This window comes from Octopus bimaculoides, chromosome 3 (assembly GCF_046866305.1).
Source record: "Octopus bimaculoides isolate indiv1 chromosome 3, ASM4686630v1, whole genome shotgun sequence".
In the NCBI taxonomy this organism is placed as follows: Eukaryota; Metazoa; Mollusca; class Cephalopoda; order Octopoda; family Octopodidae; genus Octopus; species Octopus bimaculoides.
In genome coordinates, this window is record NC_142930.1 from 79865290 (window position 1) to 79891988 (window position 26699).

Sequence of the window (26699 nt, forward strand, 5' to 3'; positions counted from 1 at the left end):
TTTTCTGTATGTACTGTCTCTTGAGCCACTACTGTGGAAACTAGAGATGTTGGGCATCCCCTGTCAACTAGGATGTGGAAGAATTATGTTAACATATGCATATAATGTCACCATGATGGTGTTGGATACCAAGCATATTGAGGCAATTGGCACTGATCTAAGGAGCTACAAGGTGACAGGAGCAATAATCAATCAAGAAAAGTCAGTGGGCCTGCAGCTTGGCACTTAGAGAGGCAGGTCCATGCTGTCCAACAGTGTTATAGGGCAAATGAACCATTTAAATTCCTCTGGGATCTGCTTTAGTCCAGATCTCCAAGTTGAGGAAAACTGGGACAAATTGATAAGTAGGGTGGTTAATCTCACCCTGAAATGGATCAAAGGAAAGCTATCCCTGAAAGATCAGGCAGAGGTGATGAACACTTACATTGCTTCTATCATATATTATGCCTGACCATCATTGAGTAGACCTCTCCTATTGGGAAGGGTCTAGTCAACCTCAGTAGAATTTGAACTTAGAATGTAATGAGTTGGAAGAAATACTGCTAAGGAATTTAGCGTGCTAACAATTCTGCCAGTTTGCTGCCTTAATAATAATAATTGTTTCTTTATTAACCACTAAGGGTTTATCTAAAGATCGAGAATGTTACAGGATGATACATTGTGAGATTACATGAAAGAATGTGTAAACAGAAAAATAACAGTAATAATGAAATATTAACAATGAACAATTCCCCAAAAGAGGGAGACTTTCAAGGGCTACCTGTAGAAATTCCACAAAATCACTGTTACCTTGTCTGACCTGGAGTGCCCACTCTTCCATTTACTGTGGAAGAGACATGTCCCACTTGTCAGATGCTCCATTTGCTGTCAACACTGGCTGAATCAATGGGCATGCATTGGCTGATGGTGCACAGACATGCAGTGAGCTCATGACCTCTCTTGCAATTCCTTGATAGTGAACAGATATGGTCACTGTTTGTTAGACCTGCATTTCCACTGCTCATCTCTTTGACAGGGTTGCAGTCTTGGGTCAAGCATAGACTGAAGCAGGGCACTTAGTATCTGGAATATAATCAAGCACACATGAACTTTTGCCAGTTGGGTAGTGCTGTTGATGGAATTTTCACCATGGTGTTCTATAGTGGGGTAGTAGCAGACAAGAGCAACAGCATTCTTGGGGAACTCTGACTATTGACAAAAATCAACTAGCTGGTCTGTTCCAGATGATTTTTAGATTAGGACTCATGAATAATATTAAAAAATCCTTGAACTGGCTGTGCTACCAAGGTGTATAACTGGTTCAAGATAAACTCTACAGAAATGGAAGCACTGCCAATCAGGTTTCCTTGAGATGTAGGCAGAGTGACAAAACTGTTCTGCACATACTTGTCCAGTGCCTGAACATTGTTGACTTGTGGGTTTATGTTGAACAGCTGCTGTAATGTGTAGGATGGATCCAGCTGAGTCCACAATGAAGACTGTCCCACTATCTTCCTTTCATCAAGAAAGGCAGTGTCTATATGTCTGGTGGCCTTAATGAAAGAGGTTGTATGGTGGGCTAGGTTGGCCAAGCCCTCATTAACTCTTCTGAATTTCACTTGAAAAAGAAAGGAGAGAAGGAAGTGCTATTGCTGTTGTCTGTATGTTGTATATATGTTGAAGTCCTAAAGTTTGGAGAGTTGGGGATCTCTATCTCTTTTCCAAGACACCTAATATTATAAGGATTGTTTAGGTTGTCAGCCCTCATTTTGATTTCTTTATTTCCAGTACTTTATAGGTTCTCTATTTCTTGTCATCTGCTGGAATTGAGGTATAAAGTAGAATATTTTTCATAATTATTAGGCCAATTTGGCTAAACCACTCTTTTTATGCATTGTTCCAGAGTATGGTCACTGTCATTTTGAGAGGCCTTATCTGTATATGTCTATACCATCTTGTTTTTGTGAGTATTTCCTAATGTTGGTGTGATTTCTAGTGTGTCTGCTTTGTCCTGCCTGTACATACTTGCACAAGGAAAAACGAACACTCCTCCTCCCCAAGTTTGGTCTGCCAAAAACAATATGACTGATTGTTTACTCACATTGTACATTTTGCATTCTACTACATTGTACATATTTGGTACTTTGTGATGCAATCAAAAATAATTTAGTCTGTGTTGAGTTCTGGGCATCTCAGTCGGTGCTGATTTTTTTTTTTTTTTTTTTTTTTTTTTTTTTTTGTTATCTACCTGGTATTGGTCATGTAAGCTCTTTTCCATGACATTCTGTAAACTCAGTTTTACTTCAACTTTTATTATTTTATTTTATTGTAGTTTCAGTTTTGTTTCTCCTTTCTTGTCACTATTCTTACATTAGTCTGCCTTATATATGTTAACTTCTTGAAGACAGAAAACAATCTTTTGTTTTATTCATGTATTCATGGTTAATATATTCATTCTATGTAGAATTTTGGGTGATGTGTTCTGAATGCATTCATTGGTTTTCTTGTTTACTTAATCTAGTCTTGATTCTAAGAATTCAGTTACACATATTATTACAATAACTTATTACTGGGACAGTATTGATGCTTATTACCTTATTTTACTATAATTTTAAAATTTACTTTTGCATTTAGCTCTATTTTAGATATTCATCTAATGTCTCTCTACAATTCTTTTCCAATCTTTTCCGTCATTTGTGCATGTTGTACTTTGTCTAGTTGGAACAATCTCCATTTTCCAGTGAACATGCTGCCATTGAACTGTCACACTACGCTGATGAAGCCGTCCAGGCAGCTGAACTTTCCTATGGTCTTCCAAAGTCTCTCATGACTGATGGTGTCAAAGGCCTTAGTTCTGTTCCTGGCACTTCTCCTGAAGTTAGCGTGTGGCAAAGATCATGTCAACTGTCCTATGGCCCTCTCTGAAGCCACACTGACTCTCTGGCAGATGCCCATCTTCCATGTGCTGAGTGAGGTGGTTAAGGAGGACTCAAGTATCTTGCTTGCAATAACAAGAAATGCTTTGATGGTTGTCACAGAACTGCTTGTTTCCTTTTCTCTTGTGGAGGTGGACAATAGACATATCTTTGAGCTCCTGAAAGAGATTAGTGAGCTTCTGTGCCAAGACTGGTCCTCTTGCCTTGTATATTTCAGCTGGGATGGAGTCAGAGCCTGGTGCCTTGCCATTTGAGAGAAGCTTAATTGTTTTCTAGACCTCTGCTTCCATTGAAGGCTCTGCCAGAGATGTATTGATGTCAACTTGGAGCATGCAAGCAATGGCCTCAGCATTGATAGAGGAACGCCTGTTCAGAATGTTGTTGAAGTGCTCTGCTCACCTTTTCAATATTTTTAGCCACTAATCTCTTTCAGGAGCTCAAAGATGCGTCTATTGTCCACCTCCACAAGAGAAAAGGAAACAAGCAGTTCTGTGGCAACCATCAAAGCATTTCTTGTTATTGCAAGCAAGATACTTGAGTCCTCCTTAACCACCTCACTCAGCACATGGAAGATGGGCATCTGCCAGAGAGTCAGTGTGGCTTCAGAGAGGGCCATAGGACAGTTGACATGATCTTTTGCCACATGCTAACTTTAGGATGCTTTCTGCAATGGTGATGAGACCAGCATCAAAATCAGATTCAGGACTGATGGCAAACTCTTCAACCTGCAGAGGTTACAGGTCAAGACCAAGGTGGAAGAGGACTCAGTGCATGACTTCCTGTTCACAGATGACTGTGCACTCAATGCTGCCACAGAGACCCAGATGCAGCAGAACATGAACTACTTTTCCACTCGCTGCAACAACTTTGGCCTCACAATCAGTACTCAGAAGATGGAAGTCATACACTGACTTGTCCCGCAGAAACGATAAATGGAACCAGCTATCACTGTCAAAGGGGAATCTCTGAAGGTTGCTGATAAGTTCATGTACCTCAACATCACACTTTCCAGATCTGTGAACATTGAAAAGGAAGCCAACATATGCATTGCAAAGAGAAGCTCAGTATTTGAGCAGCTACGTGAATCGGTGTGGAAAGGGAGAGGCATCAGGCTGGTCACTAAGCTGAAGGTATACAAAGCAGTTGTACTGTTTACACCACTGTATGCCTGTAAAACGTAGATGGTTTACAAATACCATGTCAAAATGTTAAACCACCTCCACATGAAGTGCTTCAGAAAGCTATTGAAAATCATCTGGCAAGACATGGTCCCTGACACAGAGGTCCTCTCTCAAACTAAATGGCCAAGCATTTACACACTGCTGAAGAGAGCACAAGCCAGGTGGGCAGGCCACCTTGTTCAAATACTTGACACATGGCTCCCCAAGAGACTATTTTACAACAAACTGGCAGAAGACAAGTGCATGCAAAGTGCAAGACTGCCCTGTCCGGTGAAGCTGTACCAACAAAAGTGCTACCTCCTTCAAATAGAACAGGATTGCAGGGGAACAAAGGAAATGAACTGTACAAGTCCAGAACCAACTCCCAGCAGACCACCAGTGCCTGGTCTGCAGCAGAGCCTTGTGAGCACACACCTTCTCCCATGTGATGTCTTTGGTCATTGTTGACAAAGATGAATGAACTATGATGACTCTTTCAAGTTCATTAATCCCTAAGTATTTGTTAGTCTGTGTTTAGTCTAATTTTCTTATCTCTGTTTTCTTCTACAGGGGGGTACCCAAAAGTAACTGGAAACGTTCTCTGTGGGACCGTTGTAGTTCAGGCTTCTGCCACTAGGAAAATACTTAATATGACCCTCAGGCATCTGTCTGCTAACCAGTGTCAGGTGAAGTCTTACTGTCACATCATGCATCTTTGTTTTGCAATGCTTCTCCCATTTGTCGATGTTTTAGAATGGCTGAGACAAAGGAACAGTGTGTTTCCATAAAATTCTGTTTTCTGCTGGGGAAAACGGTGGCCAAAACAGTTGTCATGCTTCAAACAGCTTACAAGAACACTGCCATGAGCAAAACACAAGTTTACAAGTGGTTTCCACACTTTTGGAATGGCCACTTGTTGCTTGAAAACCAACCTCATTCAGGAGGTCATCCTGAACGAATGCAAACATGAAAATTCATGAACTGATCTTGGAAGACCATCACTGAACAATTGATGAACTTATTGATATGATTGGTGTGTCCTGGAGCTCCTGCCAATGAATTTTGAGTGAGGAATTGCAAATGAAAAGAGTTGTAGCAAATTTGTGCCTTGCTTGCTCACAGAAGATCAAAAGTAGTCACGACTGAATGCCCGTCATGAACTGAAAGAACAGTTGGAAGTTGATCTGGACCGTTTTTCACAGGTCATCATATGTGATGAAAGCTGGTGCTACGGAATTTGCAGATGTGAAAGAGGTGAAGAAAAAAACGACAGAGGTGTTAAAAGGCATCACCTCGGAAGAGATCCAGCACTGCTTTGAATAGTGGAAAACGTGTCTGGGCTGATGCATTGCTTCAAATGGAGAATACTTTGAAGGTGATAAAAGTGTAAATGTAAAACTAAGTGAATAAAATAATATTGCAAAATTCCAAAATTTTGGGTATCCCCTCATATTAAGATATTAATGGACTTTATTAATTTTCGTCTGTTCAAACTTTGTTTGGGCACATTTTTCTAGACTGAATTTCATATCAATTTCTTCCTTCTCATTATTATTGTTGTTACTGTGGTACAAACTCTAGAAGTTGACAGATTGGGAGCAATGTACAATCATATACAAGTAGAAGTAGAACAATGACTATACTCTCCCTCAAAATTTGTGGCACTCTGTCTATGTTAGAAATCCACATTATAATGGAGGAAGCTGCTTATTAATTAGTTATGTAACAGTTACCAGAAGAAAGCTTGACTGGAAATTTTTTTAGAAATTCATATTCCAAGAAATTTCCTGCAATTTCGTTTTCTCAAGTTCATTGAATATTTGAACTACAAGTTTTTCACAAATTTAAATATTCATTGTATTTACTGTGGAATAGATTTTAATATTTAATACACAATATTATTCATTTGCAACAGTCTTTTACTCTCTCTCACCTCCATTTTCATTAATGATTATATAATATATATTTATTTGAATGTTTTTATTTCAAGTGTTAATTCACTATTTGCAAAATCCACAGTTTATTCTATATACGTAATGTAAAAAAATTATTTATTGAATGAATGAATGCTATGAGACACAATTTCAAGAATAATATCAATTTCTGGAGTTTGTTAAATGAAATTTTTGATAAAATGAAAATTTTTTAATATACTGGTATAATTAAAAAAAAAAAAAAAAATTAAGAAGGCGCAGGAGTGGCTGTGTGGTAAGTAGCTTGCTTACCAACCACATGGTTCTGGGTTCAGTCCCACTGCGTGGCACCTTGGGTAAGTGTCTTCTACTATAGCCTTGGGCCAACGAAAGCCTTGTGAGTGGATTTGGTAGACAGAAACTGAAAGAATCCCGTCGTATATATGTATATATATATGTTTGTGTGTCTGTGTTTGTCTCCCCAACATCACTTGACAACTGATGCTGGTGTGTTTATATTGTGTCGACGCCCCCAGGCGAAGAAGTAAGATCTCTCAAGACATATAAATAGAGGTAATCTGGCCGTGCTAGGAGTGTTGAGTAGCAGTCGGGTAGCAGTTGTGTAGTGGGTGAGTAGAGATCATCCGAAGGTGCTAGATAGCAGTAGCGTTGAGACATAACAGTTTACATCCCCATAACTTAGCGGTTCGGCAAAAAAGACTGATAGAATAAGTACTAGGCTTACAAAGAATAAGTCCTGGGGTCGATTTGCTCAACTAAAGGCGGTGCTCCAGCATGGCGACAGTCAGTTGACTGAAACAAGCAAAAGAGAGAAAAGAGTAAGTGATTTTGTTGGTATGGCTGTTTGGAACACTATAAGGCTTACAATAATAACTATGTGATCGCTGCTATTTCTAGCATGCTGAACATTGTTGGGTTACCTTGAAGTTTGTTTAAATTAGAGATATATTACAACTTCGAAATTGCTGAAAGAAATATTTTCTAAGCAAGTGAGATTTTTTATAGATTGAAATTTTCAGGAAAATTTACTTTCAGAACTTCCTTTTGTTATCGAATATTTCAAATTCACAAATTTAAATATTTGGAAACAAGATAGTTTTAATGAGCTTTTATAGGTTTGACTCTCTGGAAAATTTTATAAATTCCTCTGTTAATATATATGGATAAAAAGGCACTTTCAAAGCATCTGTTATTATTTAATGTCACAAATTTAAATATTTGTTGCCAAATGACTGAAACAAGTAAAAGAGTAAAAGAGTAAGCAGAGTAGGTTTTAACATTTGATAAACATTGCAGAGTAGGTTTTAACATTTGATAAACAATATTTATATGTTCTGGTGAAAGTTTCATTTTCATTTGCAACAGTCTCTCACTCTCTCTTTCTCCCACCTCTAATTGTTTTCATTAATAATAACTTACTTAATATATATTCACTGCAATTTTTTCATTACAAGTTTTATTTAATTATTTCATACAAGGAAATTAGGTATTTTGTTGATTTAAATTCTTTGTGTAAATGCCCTCAGTTTATTGTTTATACATACTGGAAAAAAATTATATTGGACAACTTATTAAAACTTACTGAAGCTTCGAACTCATGTGACTTATTTCATTTCTGTTGTTATCTAAGAATTATCAAGTGAATTTGTTGCTATGGCTATTTGATATGCTATAGGTATTAAAATATCTCTGTTATCACTGCTATTTTTTTGCACACTAAATGTAGTTGGACTACCTTGATGTTTGTTTAATAAAGAGAGATTATGACTGTGATAGAATAATGAAAGCAATATTTACTAAGCAAGTGGGCACTATTATACAAAGAAATCATTAGATGTAAAATATCATAAAAATTATTAGAATTGGGAATCAAATATGAAAATATCAAGTGGCTAGTAGAAAACTACCTGGAGGGTGGTCGCTGTTAGCTATTATCATGCTTTTAATGTTGTTCTTATTGTTTTTGGTAGTTCACATGCATGAAATTAGTTTTCTTATTTTGTGATTGAACCAATCTCAGGAAACACATTTTCACTAAATTCACTGTAGTACTCCTGCTGTTTACATATTTAATAGTTTCCTTAAAGCTTTATTGAAAAGATGGGGTGAAGTGAGTGGCTTAAGAAAGTTGATCTTAGCTCAATATGCTTAGCATTACTTAGTATGACAACTGAGATCAATTCTGTGTGTCAATAGATTTAACATTGATTCCACTCTGCTTCCTTTATTACTGCTGCAATAGTCTTTGATTCCCTAGAATAGCTGTATACTTTCTCCACTCCAGACTAATTGTCTACTCCATTCATCTTTCTACTGTGTATCCTCAACAAGGCATCACATAAAACACTTCACTTTGTTCTTCCTCCCTCAAACTTCAACCTACAAGATGTTTAGTTTAAAAATCAGCCAGCTTACATCAGTTTGTTAGGGTTCTGTAAAAGTTATGAATATTGCTGCTCTTCCTTTCAAAAACAGAAAGAAGGAAACAAAGCCCCTGAATTTCTTGCTGACATATCTCTGAGAGATTTCAGACTGTACAAACTATACCTGACTTCATAAAGCAGAAAACACACAGTATGAAATGGTGGTGATGTTTTTTATAAACATTGTACCATTTTAAAACCATAATTTGGTGTAATTCAATGTCATGTAATGCAGTAAACTGCAAATGTTTAATAGCTTCATGTAATGTGTGGTGGTATAGATGAGGTGATTAAAATTTTAAGTTCCAATGGGGGAACTTATTTGAATATTCTACTATTTTTATGTAGATTATTCCAATATTTTAATCTAAACTATGTGATTTGTTCCTTTAGCTGAAGTTTAGTAATTTTACATTTAGCACTATGCCATGATAGGAACATTGCTGGTCTGCTTTTTCTATTATTACTGCCAATTATCATTGCTATTGGTGGTGCTGCTGGGGCAGATTGATTTGTGTAGTCAGCAATGAGCTTCTTAGATTTCAAATATCTAGTTTAGAGTTGGCAAATTCTACACTTTGAGGTCCCATTCATGAGGTTCAGCATAATAATCTATACTACAATAGAGAAAGCTGCAAGTAGCTGGAATGTAACTTTTACTAAAAGAAAGCAATTATCAAAGACTAGACCCTTTGTAAAATAGTTTTTAAATTCCAGTTTTAGTATATCTTCATCAAAATGTGGTTTGAAGATTCGTTTATTATTGAATGTTTTAAGTATACGCTCCAATCACAAATTTTATTCAATACAACATTTCAAATTATGTCTGTTTATACTTGTGAAAATATAAAGGTTTCCCTAGCACCTGCAATGCTACTTTCTACAACTTATCAGTTTAATTTAGTGTCAGCCAAATTGTGTTGGTTCAGTATCCTTTCATAATTACATGGTGTTGTTGAAGAAACAGAAGTTGAATAAGAAAATTGGCTTTAGTTTACTTATGTCAGTTAGGCATAACTACAGAAGTGTACCCCTCCACTCCCAAATTTGTTTTTTCATAACTCACAGGAAAATGGATATTCCTTAATGAAATTTTCAGCAATTATGTTTTAGATGGCGTAGATTATGATCGTATTGGAATTTAATGTTCAAGCAAAATGGGGGAGAGGATATTTCATACATCTTTGTTTTGTTTTCCTCATGCATTTTGATGATTTTTTTACAGTTGTGTTGAAAAAAAATTACTTTTGAAGACTATTCCACCCTTTTCTGAAAATTCTCTGAAAGAAGTCTTTGTAGAAAGGGCAGTACAATGCTAGTACAAATTATAGCATACATATTTCTTTCATTATTTTATTGCAATCTTAATCAGACACTTTTAAACAAATTTGATGGTAGTTCATCCTCTTCATGGCTGTTTAGTACGCCAGAAATTGCAAGGATCACATAGGTTGAATTTTTTTTTTTTCTTTTGCAACATTAGAGTTAGGGTTCCTTTTTTTTTTTTTTTTCTTTTGCATTAAATTCTTTTATAATTAGAATCTAAACCATCTGAAAGTTATCTTTTATCTTTTACTTGTTTCCATCATTTGACTGTAGCCATGCTGGGGCACCGCCTTGTAAAAAATTTCACTAAAAAATACTCATTTTTCTGAAAGCTATGAAGAAACAAAATTGAGGCATGTAAATTGTCTGATACTTCTCTTTCAAAAAGTTTTACACCACAAATTCTAATATAATCCTAATTTACACCATCTGAAATGTATATGTAGAAACTTTCATTAAGAAAGTTATGAGGAAACAAATTCAGTGGGACACATTTCTGTAGTTATGCACTAAATTTACTGAACAAGTGAGTTCTATGAAAAAAACAAAAAAAAAGAATCCAAAGGAAAATTAGATATAACAAAGAAAAATTACACAAAATAGGTAAAAATGCATAAAAATAATTTAGGAACTAGCGAAAACATGCCTGGAGGGCAGTTTTTCTGCTAGTATGCATAATGGTGATTAAAGTCAATTGAATCAAGTATCACTGGTCATTACAATGTTGGACTGGAGTTAGTTAAAAGATACTGGATGCCAATTCAGTCAATTTTTAACCCTTTAGCATTTAAAGTATTCTATCAAATGTAATGCTTATTTATTCACATAGCTTCAAAATTTTGATTATGTGATTGTTATTTTTAGAATGACATTGTAGGGTAGGTGTGAGAGGTTGGATCTGGCTAGTTTGAATGTAAAACAAGTTGAATATTTGGGCCAGCAATGGCTGGTTTAAATGCTAAAGGGTTAAACATACTTGTGTTTTTATTTTTACTATCATATGTGGTATCAAAAGCTTCCCTGACTAGTTCTGTAGTATTTCAACAGATGGCAGCACACAGTGGTGTGTGCAGTGAGAGCTAGCAATGACCTTCATGAGGCAATGTGTTGAGTGACATCACTGTGTATGCTGTAGTCTGCAATTTTTGTCATTAACTGGAAGTTGGAATGAAGAACCAACGTGAAATTTTGCATTTAACTTGGAAAGTCTGCTACAGAGATTTTGAGCATGCTTTAGCAAGCTTATGGTGATGAGTTAATGGGTCATATGCAATGTTTCAAGTGGCACAGGTGCATCAAAAGCAGAGGAACATTGTTGGAAGATGATGAGCAATCTCAAAGACCTGCCACGGGTGTCACCCTGGAAATGTGGAGAAAATTCATCGCTTCTGCATGAGGATCATCAGGGGACAATTGATGACATTTTGAAGCATTTGAGGAAGGACACTCAGCAAAAGTGACTAGATCTGTGGAACATGAAGAATTGGATTGTTCATGACAACAATGCACCCTGTCACTGAGTTCTCCTCACTTGTGAGTTTCTTGCCAAAAACAACAAGGTATCACTTCTGCACGCACTCTATTCACCTGATTTAGCACCTGAAGATTTCCATCTCTTCCCCAAGATGTAAATCTGCTCAAAGGTTGCTGTTTTAGCACCACTGTCGAGATCAAGAGTGAATCACAGAAGGTCTTCGACTTGTTTATGGAAAACAACTTCCAGGCCAGATTCCAAAAGTGGCAGGAAAACTGGGACTAGTGTATTGCTGTGCAAGGTGACTATTTCGAAGGAGATGATGTTAAAACTTAGGTAAATAAACATTATTAAACATAACTAGTCTGGGAACCTTTGGATACCACCTTGTATCTTTTCCCTGCTTATATGGGTGAGACTTTTTTTTATTGTTATTGGAGCAGTTTCTTTTGAAAACAGAATGTCTTTTTTTACCACAAAGTAGGAGTAGTACTTTTATTTCTTTTGGTCACTCAAGCAAACTGGAATAGGCAGAATTAAGTACCTTGTTTCAAACTGCAACACAGTGTTTAAACTACTTACAAGATCAAACCGGAAGTCAATGTATGGGATGTCTTCATTCTTGTCCAATCTGCCCTGGTATTATCAAAGATTCTGGGAGTGATCATAGCAGAGATAGGCAGATTCTTGTTGTTATTACTATTGTAGGCAATGTTGGGTTGTGTACAATATACTGTTGTTTAATTTGACAGCCCTCCTCCTCCACCTCCGCTACTTTCTCATCATAATAGAATACTTAGTTTTATTTTTGAAAAGAACATTCCAAAAAAGTATTGATGCAACATTGAAAAAATATTTTAATCTTCCTTCTCTTTTTGAGAGGTGGGATATTGGTTATGGCCATTCAATTGTTCCATATATTCTAATATGTTGCTTCCCTGTTGTTGCTGTTTTCTTAATGTTGGTGTTTTATGGCCTTTTTTGCTGTTTTCTTGTTGTTTTTCTTGTATTTTTCTTGTTGCTGTTGTCTTTTTGTTATTTATATTCTTCTTCTCCTTTACATTTTCAACATGTCTCTATATCAAGGTACACTCTCTCACTCACATAAACACACACACACGCACACATTTCACTTATTGTCTTCAACTTTTAATTAAAAGTTTTGCCTAGCTAATTATTTGTCTGTAGTTGTAGTTGTTATTATTGCTTTTGTTGTCTCTCACTCTTTTTATCCTCTTTACACTGCCAAAGAATGTACAAGCAAGATATTTATTTTAAGAACCACCAAGTCCACTGAGATCTACCCTGGGGCAGGGGTGGGAGTGGAGAGTAGGTTATTCTTTATCTATTTTCACTACCTGAAACATTATTCCTTTTTCTTTCATTTCATGCTTGTGTATGTGTGTATATATACATCTATGTGAATATGTATGTGTTTGTGCATGTGTGTGCATGTATATGCCTGCTTTTCATGTATGTGAAAATGGTATAAATGTGTGTGTGTGTGTGTATGTGTTATTTCTTTACTACCCACAAGGGGCTACACACAGAGGGGACAAACAAGGACAGACAAACGGATTAAGTCGATTATACCGACCCCAGTGCGTGTGTGTGTGTGTGTGTTAATATACATGTTGAAGTGTGTGTCTTTTATTAATTTGTTTTTTAATTTTAGTCCAGAGTTGCTAAAGCTGCAAAGGGAATACAAATGCAATTATATACACAAGCATATATACATACACTTACATACAAACACATTTTCACATTTATTTATGAAATAAGTTTTCACCTACATTCTGCAAACTTTTTACATTATACGCCTATGCTACTCTTTACACATGCAACAGACTTCCTCACAACATACATTACATTACATATATGTATGCATGCATGCAGGTAGGCATACATACAGACACTTATACATGCATACATACATGCATGCATACATACATACATACATACATACATACATACACACACACACACACACACACACACATACATACATACATACATACATACATACATACATACATACATACATGACTTTGAACTCATATTGGCATAAGAGAATATTCATTCTTTCATATTTTGAATCTTATACTTTAAAACTTCTACCAGTGATAGAAGCCTAGTAAAATAAAGTTTATCTTCTTTGGATAAGTGCAAAGAAATACCATTTTATAAAAAATCATTGTAGTAATCATGTAGTGAAATTAAATTTTTTTGCACATGGATTACTATTTTATATGCTGCAGTAAGATAGGAAATTGGAATCAGCAGGCTGCAGGTCTATCATTAGAAAGTCCAGTGGACTCTACAATCTATATCAATTCTACAAAATTGTTTGGGAAATCCCTTATTTGATTACATGAAGAAGATGAAGAGCTACTAGGATATAAACTATCCAACTACTCACATTTCTGTGAAGTAGTTGTGCCAGCAAGCTACATTCATTGAATGCGAATATCTCATCTAAAGTTGTGGTACAATAGAATATCTGCAGTGAACTAATGCAGAATTCTCATTTGCACCATCATAGTTGCACTGAGCTTGATTGCAACAAATTTGCACAAAAGAATGGAAATGCTGGGTTCTTCCAAAATAGATCAATGCCAATTGGCTTGCTGTGAACATATACACACAATCACATTTGTGCTTTACACATGCTCATGCACTATAGAGAAATGTACACCCCTTACACTCTTTTAACTCAAACAATAAAACTGTGTCATTCTATTAGTGACTGGTTTGAATTATGTAAACGTAAGTTACAAATAAACATATGCACTCATGCATGAATGCAAGCATATGCATGTGCGCGCGCGCACACACACACACACACACACACACACACACACACACAAACAAGAGGACTTATTCAATGCTCCTGTCAAGACATAGGTGACCTGGGACAGAGAAAAGAGACAAAATGATCAGGGACAGAGAAAAGAAAATTCACAAAATAGTAAAAATCAGTTGTTATAATATTAATATAATTTTAAAGATCAAAGAAAGCATCTTTGCTAGGCTGAAGTGAAATTTAAGCTTATAGTTTACAGTGAAGTACAGGTACTACACTGCAACTATAAGCTTAAATTTGTCTTCTTCAAATGGTTGCAAATGAGATATGTTTCAATATATCACACCAGTAATCTCTCTTTCTCTCTCTCATTAACTTTGATAGGTTCTCAAATTCATGTTATTTATTTTCCAATAACATCAATAGAGCTGAGTTGTTTTTATTCTCTAATAGAGTTTGGAAGTCTCCACAATATAACATCTGATATGGCCTGGTGTTCAGCACAATAGCAGTGACCAGCAAAGTCTACCCAGCATTTAGCAATAGTGGTAAAGATGGGTGAAATGTGTTCCTAAATCTCTTTGGTTTTATGCTCACACTATGAGATGTTTTAAACCTCATGCAAAGCTTTGTGTGCATACTATCAAAACAACTCTGAAGCTTCTTCATAGTCCAGAAGTGGTCAAGGCATCAGTAGAATCTGTATCTCTGATTTTGATTATTCTAATGTTCTTGCACTGAAAGTTTATCAACTATGTGATGATTGCACAATAGATGACAAAAAGAACAAGACCCCGTCCTTTTTTTTTTTAATATTTTCTGTTTTTTACTCTTCACAATATTTGCCAATATTTTAGTGTCAAAATAGACACTAAAACTTCAATCAAGAAAAATCACACATATATACATCCAACAAACAAAGAATGAAGTCACCTCATTTGTATTCTGAAAATTCACTTTGCATGCAAAACAGTGGAAACATACAAGACTCTTCTGAAATTCAAGATGTAACCTTAAAATTTTGTTCCTATCTAAATTCTAATGATGGGACCTTCATTTCTTTGTTAGAACCAACACCCTCCTTACAAGGAAACCTCAAAGAATTAAAATTAGACATTATATATATATTCTAAATAATTAATATTGGAAGACAGTATGCTGGATACTTTACTTATCACAGCAATTGTTTTGGCATAATTCTACACTGCCCCCTAGTGGGTGGGGATTGGGTTCATGTTAGGGTTAGGGTATATTGAATTCCAATGCACCCTCCCTCACACACACCCAGTGCAGAAATGCCTCATCAGGTGACATAACAGGATTCCAAGTTACATAAGTGACATTTCGCTCATAAGCTCAACTAGATGATGTTGGTAGTAGTTGCGTCTCAAATACATTGATGATGAATGAAGAATGCCTGTGGCATGGTTCATACAGACAGGAAGTTGTTGACAAAAAAATACAATGTAAAGAATAAATAAATAAAGGAAGATATGAGCTTTTAAATGAGAGCCACTATAAAGTGTGCCAAACCTTTCGATGTTTGGTCATGCTTGCCACACATTGTCAAGAATTTGCTGGGGATGTAGTTCAGGTCATGACACTTGATGACTATTTGGCACTTTTCAGTATCCCAAAATACACCAATATACATATACATCTATATATACAAATATGTACATATGCACACATTTATACACACATTTTTACCATTCACCATATTTACATAGACTCATCCTTATATATATATATATATATATATATATATATATATATATATATATATATATATATATACACACATACACACACACATACACACACACATGCATATATGTTCACATATACATACTCAGAGTCAAATATGTGTGCTCACACGAGTGTACATAGATACATTACATGCATACATATGTACATACTTACAAAATACATACATGCTTTAATTTATATATATCTTTTAAATTTGTTTACGGGAAACGTTTTGAATATGCAAATAAAGCTCCTGTTCTATTATGCCAGCCACAGTCTAATGATGCTGACTGGTGAACTAGTTTTTTGGGGTTGCCTTGAGCTGTACTGATATAATGCAGGATAAATATAGTAATAATAACAGTAATCCTTGGATGGGATTTATAAACATTTAATGCATTGCTGTGCGTGTTTCCACAAATCACATGTCTCTTAAGATCACAGTCTGCATCCTGGGATGATTACAATGTAGTCTGTAGTATCTGTGGGCATCAGGTAGATCATTTCTACCGGCAATTCATTTCTATAGGTGATATGACATTAATGGATGTTTAACTAAAGGTTGGAATAAAGATTGTTTGCCAACATAACATGGCAGTCCTAGTTTAGGATGAATGTTGCTGTAATTTAGCCCCAGGAGACATCATCTCCAGCTGGCTATACGACAAGGGAATCTAGCACCTCCATTCGTCCTAAACCAGAACTGCCATGTTATGTTGGCAAATAATCTTTACTCCAAAGTACTGTTGCTGAATATCTCTTGTTGTGAGATTTAAAAATAGTAATTTTCTAATTGAGGGTTATTTAGCCTTTTTGACCAGCCCTCAATCAACCTTGTCATAGTCAAAAGAGATAAACAGCCCTCAGTTAAACATCTATTAATGTTATATCGCCTGAAGAAATGAATCCATGAAGATGATCTACTTGATGCCCACAGATACTATGGACTACACTGTAATCATTCCAGGAATATGGACTGTGATCTTAAGAGACATGTGATCTGTGGAAACACGCATAAATTGGATCCAAGTTTTATTGTTGTTATTCCTATATATATATATATATATATAAATTTTTTTTATTATCAAACACGTGATAATGCTAATAAATAGCATGATCAGGATAAATTGTCCATACATTGCAGAAAAATACGTTACCGGCCAGCCATGAGACTCGAACTCACATCCCTGTGATTACGCGTCAAGTTCGAGTCTCATGGCTGGCCGGTAACATATTTTTCTGCAATGTATGGATGATTTATCATGATCACGCTATTTATTAGCATTACACGCGTTTGAGAATAAAAAAAAATTATTTCTGTATCTTTCAATACATTTCAACTAGGGCTCGAAAAAAACTGATAATTCTCAAAACAGGTTAAAAACCGGTTTTCGCGGATTTAGAGCAGTGTCCCTGTAACGAAGAAGTTTGTCATACATTGTATTTTATTTATATACGTACACAGAGAAAGAGAGAAAGTAACAGTTTGATTGATATCCACAAATATGTTGGTGGTGCCTGTATCTGTATCTATGTACAAATAACAACAAAAAATAATAGTATATTTATTTAATCAGGAATGCAACGTTTTTCCAAGTCGTATTTTTGAGAATCAATCAAGTTTCTTGACTTGCTTGATGATTCACTTTCCTTCGAAAATAATCTTTTAAAAAACACAATGCATTCAGTGTTTTACCTGACAAACTTGTCCTAATTTTTGTGTTGAAAAGTCCAGTAATTGAAAAAGCTCTTTCCAACTGGACACTAGTTGCTTTAGTTGTAAGCAATGCTCTATAAAGTTTCTCAAGCTTTTCACTTCTGTTCGAAGTGGCTTCAAAATATTCGAATTCTTCAGAGATTTCAAATCCATCTGTTATTATCTTGGGCTCTTTGTTCATTTTCTTCATTGCGCTTGTGTATTCACGCATGAGTTCATTACCTTCGTAAGTAGATGGGACAACAGTAACACTTGTTTTAGGTTTCCTCCTATTTCATTTTCTTTGTATAATTCTGTTGTGTTCTCAGCGTCATGTTTAGGAAATAATCTCCTATATGTTTGTTCAGCATACTTCCTTAAATGTTGTTTCCTTAAAAAAAGAAAAAGGTCCAGAAATTGATTCACCTTTAAACTTCCTTGGGTTATGTAAATACCTCAAGAGAGTCAAAGTTTCAACATTTCTTCTTTTATTATATCTATGCATAAGTCTTTCACGCAGATTTAAAGCCTAAGGGTTGCCGACGATATTAAGTTTATTCAATAAAAATTCTATAGAATATTCCGCTTTCAGTAAATCCATATCATCAGTGCAAATAGCCTTCAAAATAATTTCTACTGGATGCAGAATTTCATATAGTAAATCGAGAGATTTCCATTCTTCATCAGCTACGGCATCTGTGGAAAGTACTGCTCGTAGAACATTAGGAATGCAGCTTTTCAATTTAAAAAAATCTCAATCATATGGAATGTACTATTCCACCTAATTCTGCAATCCAGTATAAGTTTATATTCTCTGTTGTCAAAGTTCGCTCGTACAAAATCTTGCAAAATTTCATTTTTTGTAGGAGATTTACGGAAAAGTTTTGAAATTTTTCTTGCCTTATTTAAAACTTTGTTAAATTCAAGTTTTAGCTGGGGAAACAAGCATTTTCGTGAGCCAAATCTGTTTGAAAAAGTATGTCCTGTTGGCTTATGTCAGCTTCATCATCACTATCGTCTGTTATAGCGATCTCTTCACTTTTTTTATCAGTCTCATCGGTTGAGGCAATATTTTCAATATTTTTTGATAGAGAATGTCGATCACATACAGATGTATGCAATGTGTGAGACATTGTTGGTGATCAGGTCTTATTTCTTTTCCGAATTTCACCATCATAGAAGCATCATCCATCGTACAGCCTACAATGTGTATATCCAAATCCAATCCAAATTCACGAAAATGTCCTCTCACAAATTGCTCCGTTCTCCTGCTATTAAGGGAGCCATGGATCTCAATAAGACCCAACGACCAACAATTGTCTTTCCCATGAACATTTATGTTCATATATTGTTTATTTTGAATTGATGTGTATTCATCCAATGTCAATGAGTAGCGAATCTCCAGCGCTACTTCTTTTTCAAAATAATGAATAAGTTCTTCTTTCATGGTTATGTAATAATTCATTACCATATTCCTGACTCCGTTTGCAGATGTTGGTTGTAATTTATCATATTTGCCTCTCTAATTATGAGGATTTCTCTGTATAAAATCGCTTTTGGTGATTGAATTGAAAGAGAATCCATCCATATCAGCTAACTTTGAAACTTCTTCTTCCATTGATTTCTTTGTTAAAAAGTGTTCCATTGTTCTTGTCATTTTCACAGGAGGCTGGTTGGCATCTTGATTTATATCGATTTGATGTATTTTCTTCAAGTGCAAGAACAGAGACGTAGCAGATCCTCCAGAAGACTTCATGATCTTATCACACTTGTTGCATTGAGCTTCATCTTTGTTTTTCCAATCAAAAAAATTCCAAACAGTTAATTTTCTTTTTATCATGTTAGGGCTAATGAAAATAATTAAGAAAAAAATTAGTTAGTGTTACTTCCTTGAAATGAATCTAGAACTGGTTATTGCATATGCTCAACGGGAAAGATCATCTGACTGAAGACTAACAGCATCCCCTTGACTTGCTCTGAATAAAGTCGGTTACCTCCAAATTCAAGGAGTCAGCCAGGGGTTAGCGAAGGAAATGACAAGGTGCTGATCTAAGGTTCAAGGGGAGAGAAGGTGAGAACTGATATGTTTCAATGAAACAGACAGCACTCACAACTAAAGGCGACCGACCACAGTACAGTTAGTTCAGTTTCAAAGATATCAGTTTCAAAGATATTTCTTCAAAAGAAAAAAATGAAGAAATGTTTTGCGAAAAAAAAAAAAAAAGAAACAACAAGCATTAAAATCGGTTTTGGCAAATCCGTTTCGGTTTTACTGATCATAATATAAAACCGGTTTTAACCGGTTTTATAAAACCAGTTTCGAGCCCTAATTTCAACGCTTCTAAAACAAGCTTTGTTTACTTTCATCGTAAATATATATATATATATATATATATATAATGTTAAATCTCTTCACCTATATATATATATATATATATATATATGTATATATATATATATCACAGAATTAAACATATTATTAGATGTTGTTGTTATACATTGCCGGTCACAATGCACTTCGCATTGCTTAGCTGGGCAAGCCGGCCAACATTCCTCTGATCAGAAGGCTATTTTGTCACAGGGTTACTCATTTACAGCTGAGTGTACTGGAGCACTGCCCAGTCTAAAAATCAAACCCATGATTGCTAGATCATGAGTGTAACACCCTAACCACTAGGCCATGCACCTTCACACACACACACACACACATTTCTTTCTTTACTAATTTCAGCTCGAGAGCCATCGTCATGCTTGGGCACCAGCATTTATATATATATATATCATCATCATCATCATCATCGTTTAACGTCCGCTTTCCATGCTAGCATGGGTTGGACGACTTGACTGAGGACTGGTGAAACCGGATGGCAACACCAGGCTCCAATCTAAATTTGGCAGAGTTTCTTCAGCTGGATGCCCTTCCTCACGCCAACCACTCAGAGAGTGTAGTAAGTGCTTTTACGTGTCACCTGCACGAAGGCCAGTCAGGTGATACTGGCAACGGCCACGGTCGAAATGGTGTCTTTTATGTGCCACCCGCACAAGCCAGTCCAGGGGCACTGGCAACGATCTCGCTCTAAAATCCTACGGAAGCCAGTCAGGCGGTACTGGCAACGGCCACGCTCAAAATGGTGCATCTTATGTGCCACCCGCACAAGAGCCAGTCCAGGGGCACTATGTGCCAAACTTTTTTATAGCTATTTTTTGGCTATAAATATCCAGATACATATATAAGAATGTCTTATGACAAGGGGTAAAATTTGCCTGTTTGTTTTTTTCTTTTACCACAATGCTGCATCCAATTTCAAGTGGAGATTCTATTGGCTACTACAAGATTATGCCATAGCACTGCCTCTCTTAAGTACAACAGTTATATAAATTCTGCCAGCATTAAATTTGTAAGTCTTCCTCATGCACCATTCACTATTCTCTTCAATCTATGGTTCCACTTATTGTATATATAGTCACTTTATGTTGCTGTTGTAAGTTTGCAGTGGTATTTATTGTAATTTTCTCTTTTTTTTTTACTTTGTAATTTTCTATGTGTAATATTTCACTGTTTGAAAGCAATAGCAGCTACATGTATCCAAAACACTTCCTTCAGAGAAACTGTTTGTGGAAGATTCTGACCATCCTTTTTTTCTCAATCATATATATATATATATATATATATCATTTATACCTCCATCTACCTCACTGTAAACTAATGGTTGAGTGCATAGCATCACCAAGGACTATAACAGGGTTGTAGCCCTTAAACACTTAGCTGGTTAATGTACTTTAGATTTTCAAGTTCCTGTTCTTGGATTGTGAGTTCATAACTGTATTTTGTTTGTGTCTAGATAGTACAATTTTATTTACTTCCATTTATTTCTGTGGAAGTCAGGAAATAAGTTTTTCTGAGCTCCCATCTATTTAATACCACGAGAAGTGAATGAGCTTCAAAGATATTGGTTAATGTAAGTTGAGAGATGATTGCACTGGTGTGCTGAAAAAGCTTTTTGATAGTAGGAGACACTTGCTGTAGACATAAGTTGAGTTGCGTTCTCTCTCTTAGAATTGTCTCTGTGATTATCAATGTTTTAAGTCTATATAATGTGTTATGCCCTGCATTTTAATCCATATAATATTTCATATTGTTTTTTCTCTCTTATTTTTCAGTTTCCTTCTATGGTCAAAGCTATGTTCATGTGCCATTGCAAGAGTCTTCAAGTAGTACCAACATCAAACTTCGTTTCAAAACTCACCGTCCCTATGGTTTGCTGTTGCTTGCTGCTGGTCAGCCTGATTATTGCATCATAGAACTGAAATCTGGCATCATTCATGTACATTTTGACTTTGGCTCAGGAAGTGCAAGTCTTCAGTCCAATCCAGACTTGCGTCTCCATGATCGCCAGTGGCATGATGTCCACTTTCTACATATAAACAACACAGCTACTCTAACCATTGACAAAATCTTCAGCACTTCTATTAAAATTGCTGAAGAATTCCGTACTCTGGACATCAATCAAGGAATCTTTCTCGGAGGAACTGGTTCTTACCAAAATGTCCTCTCCAACAGCTATAACTTCCGAGGGTGTATGGAGAAAGTGTTTTTTAATAAGAAAAATATTGTACGAAAAGCTCGGCACTTAAAAGATCCACAAAATGTTGTTGAAGTTTCTTGGTCATGTGACAGCGAATTTGATGCAGGCAATCATCAGCCTATCACTCTTCTTTCTGACACTTCATTCATTGCTTTTCCTCACTTGCGAATTCGTGAACAAGGGGAGATAACATTTGACTTCCGCACTAGGACACAAACAGGCCTTTTGCTTTTCTGTGAAGGACAACACAGTGATCCAGATTTTATCTCTTTGGAAATTCTCAATTCCAAAATAAAGCTTTCCGTTGACAAAGGAAATGGTGTTGTCGAAGTATTCTCAAATGTAGATGTCAGTAATGGCCTGTGGCATTCAGTTACTATAAAAATCAGTCAGCAAATCTTGATTTTGACAATTGATGGTCATGAAAATATATCACGGACTAATTTTGGGAACAAAATGTACCTCAACTTAGGAGGTTATTTATATTTTGGTGGTTTGCAACTCAAAACTAAAAGCCTTGCTATGGAACGAGGGCTAATGTCACTTCTTGACCACAACTCCTCTGATTCAATAAAAGGCTGTTTCCGAGACATTTTCCTCAATTCACGACAGTTTGGCTTTCGAGATGTTGAAATTAGTCGGGAAATTGATCCATCATGTCTTTGGCATTACCCATGTGCATCAAGTCCTTGCATACATGATGCTCAATGTGAAGAAATTGGTTTTGATCGATTTCAGTGTTCCTGTGACACAGGTGACTGCATTAAGCCAATAGCAGTTAGTCCATCATCTAATACAGATCGTAACTTTGACTTTGTAGCTGTTCAGAAGTTGGTCGTTGAGGAGGAAACTGAGAAGATTATCACTACAACCAACATTAATATACTATTCAAATATGAAGATTATGGTATCCATGATTCTGCCATTTTATTCACAGTTCTTATACTTCCTCGACAAGGAACTATTGAAAGACACTCTTTCACACAACAAGAACTTAGAGAAGGAAATGTTGTGTATAGACATGGTGGTAGTGATACTCTTAGTGACGATGTAACAATACAAGTGAAGATAATTGGCAGTAGTCATCGCCTGGTACCAGAACTGAAACGTATCTATCGGTTCGTTCTACCAATTGAAATTATCCCACGCAATGACCCACCAATCCTCAGGCTTCGTCCTAACGGAGAAATTCAAGTAGCTCAAAATTCTAAAGTACAGATCCAAAAATCCATACTAATGGCTGAAGACCCAGATACACCACCTGAAGAATTGATTTATCACTTAGAGAATCCAACTCAATCAAAGTGCTTCTTTGAAAATTCTTCTCGGCCAGGATTTTCAATCACAACATTCAGTCAAGCTGACATCAATTCAGGCAAGATTTGGCTTGTACAACGTGATTCAACTGTGGCTTTTATTCGCATATATGTAACTGATGGCTTTTCTAAATCAAAGGATACTAATATAATTATCCGGGCAATGAAACTAAAATTGACTATCAAAGCCAACACTGGTTTGTACCTTCCACTTGGCTCTCACTCTCTGATTACCTCAAATAATTTGTCTTTTAGCACAAATGTTCCAAACCGAAATCTCGAGATTCGTTACAAAATCAACGAAGGTCCTTACTATGGGGAAATCCAACGCCGTAAACATGAAAATAATGCATGGTTACCTGTTACCACATTTGTTCAGCGTCATATTGATGCTGGACGTATTCGTTATTTCAGCAAACCATTTAACTCCACTCCTGATTCAGATATATTTAAGTACACTGTTACATGTCAAGATGCCGAAACAAATGTTGAGGCTTTTAGAATCAAGTTTGTTGGGGTTCAACTGAGTGTTGTAGCTAACAAGAAACTTGTTTTAAGATACACCATGTCAAAAGTGCTTTCAACTAAATATCTCAATGTTAAGTTGAATACTCAAAGAATACCCCCAAGAGAAGTTTTCTTTACTATTGTGCGTCCCCCATCCTATGGTAACCTTTATCGTGCAAAACCAGATACTTCAACATCTGCCTTGAAAAAGCTTCAGCCTCTTCAAAGAGATGGGTCTTTCACACTGAATGAGTTGCACAGTAATATGATCCACTACAGTCTTAAGCGACAGTCCTATAGTAGCTTAGATGATTCTATAGACATGCACCTTTCTGTGAAAGGTGTTCCTCCTCGACGTCTCCGTTTCCATATAGAGTATATTCCTAATGAGACAGATGTTCGCTACATCAACAATGGCCTAGAAAGAGTAATTGAAGGAGAAAGAAAAGTTATCACTCGAAATGATCTTTACATTGAAATGGACAAACACAGAGAATTTCAATACATTGTGTTCAAATCACCACAATATGGTAAATTGATTATAGTTGATCCACACTATCGAATGACCCCCAAGGAAAATGTTGAAACTTTTACAAACAAAGATATCCGTGAAGGCCGCTTAATGTATGTTCATGATGGGTCTGAACACAAAACTGATTCATTTGCTTTTACAGCTACTCCTATTATTCTGCAAACAACAGATAAGCAAGAAGAACTATCTGATTTCTCTGGTCACTTCGACATCCAGATTGTAATGAAAAATGACAATTCACCACAACGTGTTGTTGATAAACCCTTCTATATAATTCTTAATGGGGAACGAACTCTAAGTATTCATGACCTTGCATTTACTGACCCTGATATCAACTTTGACGACAACAAGCTTATCTACACATTAACAGATAAATCTGATCATCATGTTTTAAACAGAATGGACCGAAGCTATGTGTTTCGATTTACACAGCAAGATATAATTGATAGAAAGCTGCTAGTGAAGAACTCAGGAAATTCAGTTGACTACCTTAAATTTTCAGTAACAGATGGACATTTTGTACGGAAATTTACCCTTGAAATTGAGGCTTCTGCTCCTTTTATCAAAGTCCTTAACAACACAGGGGTGTCAGTATTGAAGGGAAAAAGTGTTACTATCACTCCCTTTAATCTCAGTATTGAAACAAATGTTAATGTTAGAGATGAAGAGATTGTTTTTTTCATCATGAGAGAACCAATGTATGGTGAATTACTTCTTGATAACAAGAGAATTAACAGCTTCTCTCTAGCTGATATAAAACGTGATATGCTAACATACAAGCACAATGGAAACAGTAAACTTGATGATTATTTCAAATTTGCTGTTGAGGCCGGCCCTTCAGAGACACAAGGATCCTTCTCAATTCTTCTTTTCCTGGAGAGCCAGCGTCATCCACCCCATGTAATTCATAACAAAATTGTGGTCATAAATGAAAGCCAAAGTGTGATTATAACTAACAACTACTTGCATGTGAGTCATCCAGATTCATTCCCAGCTGATATCCAGTATCATGTTACCACACCACCCAAGTTTGGCTTTCTTTCAGTTGGTGATATATTATATTCAGATAAAAGTAATATCACTTTCACACAAGAAGATATCAATGAGGAAAAACTGAAATATGTTCACCAACAAATACAAAAGGATGTTGAGACTAATACTGATGGATTTATTTTTGATGTCACCAATGGATTTAAAAAGTTGCACAATCTTGAGTTTGTCATCGACATATTGCCAAAAATATTACCTTTGCAGCTGACAAATGTTACTGTATCAGAAGGTCAAAGTCAAATGCTAACCAAGAAAAATATTCGCATTCGAGGTAAACATTTTGAAGATAAGCTAGTAATCTACAATGTAACAAAACAACCCAAATTTGGTTGGCTAGAATCCATAACAAATAAAGGCAATGCCATTTCTCAATTTACTTCCCAAGAGCTTCTTGATGAGCTCATCTATTATGTTCATGATGACAGTGAGACATCCCTTGACCATCTGTGGATTTCTGGTAGATTGAAAGTCAATGGTCAAGAAAGTGAAGAGAAAAGGTTGTCAGTAAAAGTGAAGCCAATCAATGACCAGCTGCCACAGATTATACGCAACAAAGGAATACAAGTATGGAATCAGTCTGTGACTATATTAACAATTGATCACCTCAGAGCAGTTGACCCTGACTCTAAAGAAGGGGACCTTATTTTTCAAGTGACTGAACCCTCCAATGGTTACTTAGCTTTGGTTAATAATACTTCAAAGAAACTTAGTTCTTTTTCTCAACAAATGGTCAAGCAGAACTTGATTGCATTTGTTCACACAGGTAAGTGAATTTCAATTAGGTTATATCATTTTCATATTAACTCATCTAATCCTGTCATATGTCAGCTGCTTCATATATCAGTGTCTTCAGTGGTTGAAATTGTGATAGAAAACAAAGCACATGAATTCTGAGTACAAAGAGTATTTCAAATCTTTTGACTGCTTCAGAATTCCATCGTATGTATATATCATTCTGAATATTGAAGAACAGTGATTGGTTAGAGTTCTTGAGAAATGTCTTGTGTTATTTAATTACACTCCTTTACATTGTGAGCTCAAATCTCACCAAAGCAGAGTTTACTTTTCATCCTTCAAGGGCTAATAAAGTAAATGCAAGTAACATACTAGATTGGCTTAATTGGCAGTACCCAAACTTTGTAGACTTGTGAAAATTTTACATACCAAAATTACAAACAATGACGAGTATCAAAAAGTGGAAAGAAGTTTCCTTTAATTCCCATTTGCT

At 35.9% G+C, this 26699-nt stretch overlaps 1 protein-coding gene and 1 long non-coding RNA gene across 4 annotated transcripts in view; both read left to right on the forward strand.

Annotated features, from left to right (window-relative positions):
• LOC106873931 (chondroitin sulfate proteoglycan 4) overlaps positions 1–26699 on the forward strand; it is a 218893-nt gene that overhangs the window by 181212 nt on the left and 10982 nt on the right. For all 3 annotated transcript variants that reach the window (XM_089349307.1, XM_052966293.2, XM_089349308.1), the window contains one exon: positions 21642–26234. In XM_089349307.1, coding sequence (XP_089205433.1) covers positions 22061–26234 — 4174 coding nt within the window. In that variant the 5' untranslated portion in view covers positions 21642–22060. The remainder of the gene's footprint in view (positions 1–21641; positions 26235–26699) is intronic.
• On the forward strand, positions 2188–6409 carry LOC149136611 (uncharacterized). The gene is made up of 2 exons (XR_016241112.1): positions 2188–2719; positions 3539–6409. It is a non-coding gene; the product is annotated as an uncharacterized LOC149136611 (long non-coding RNA).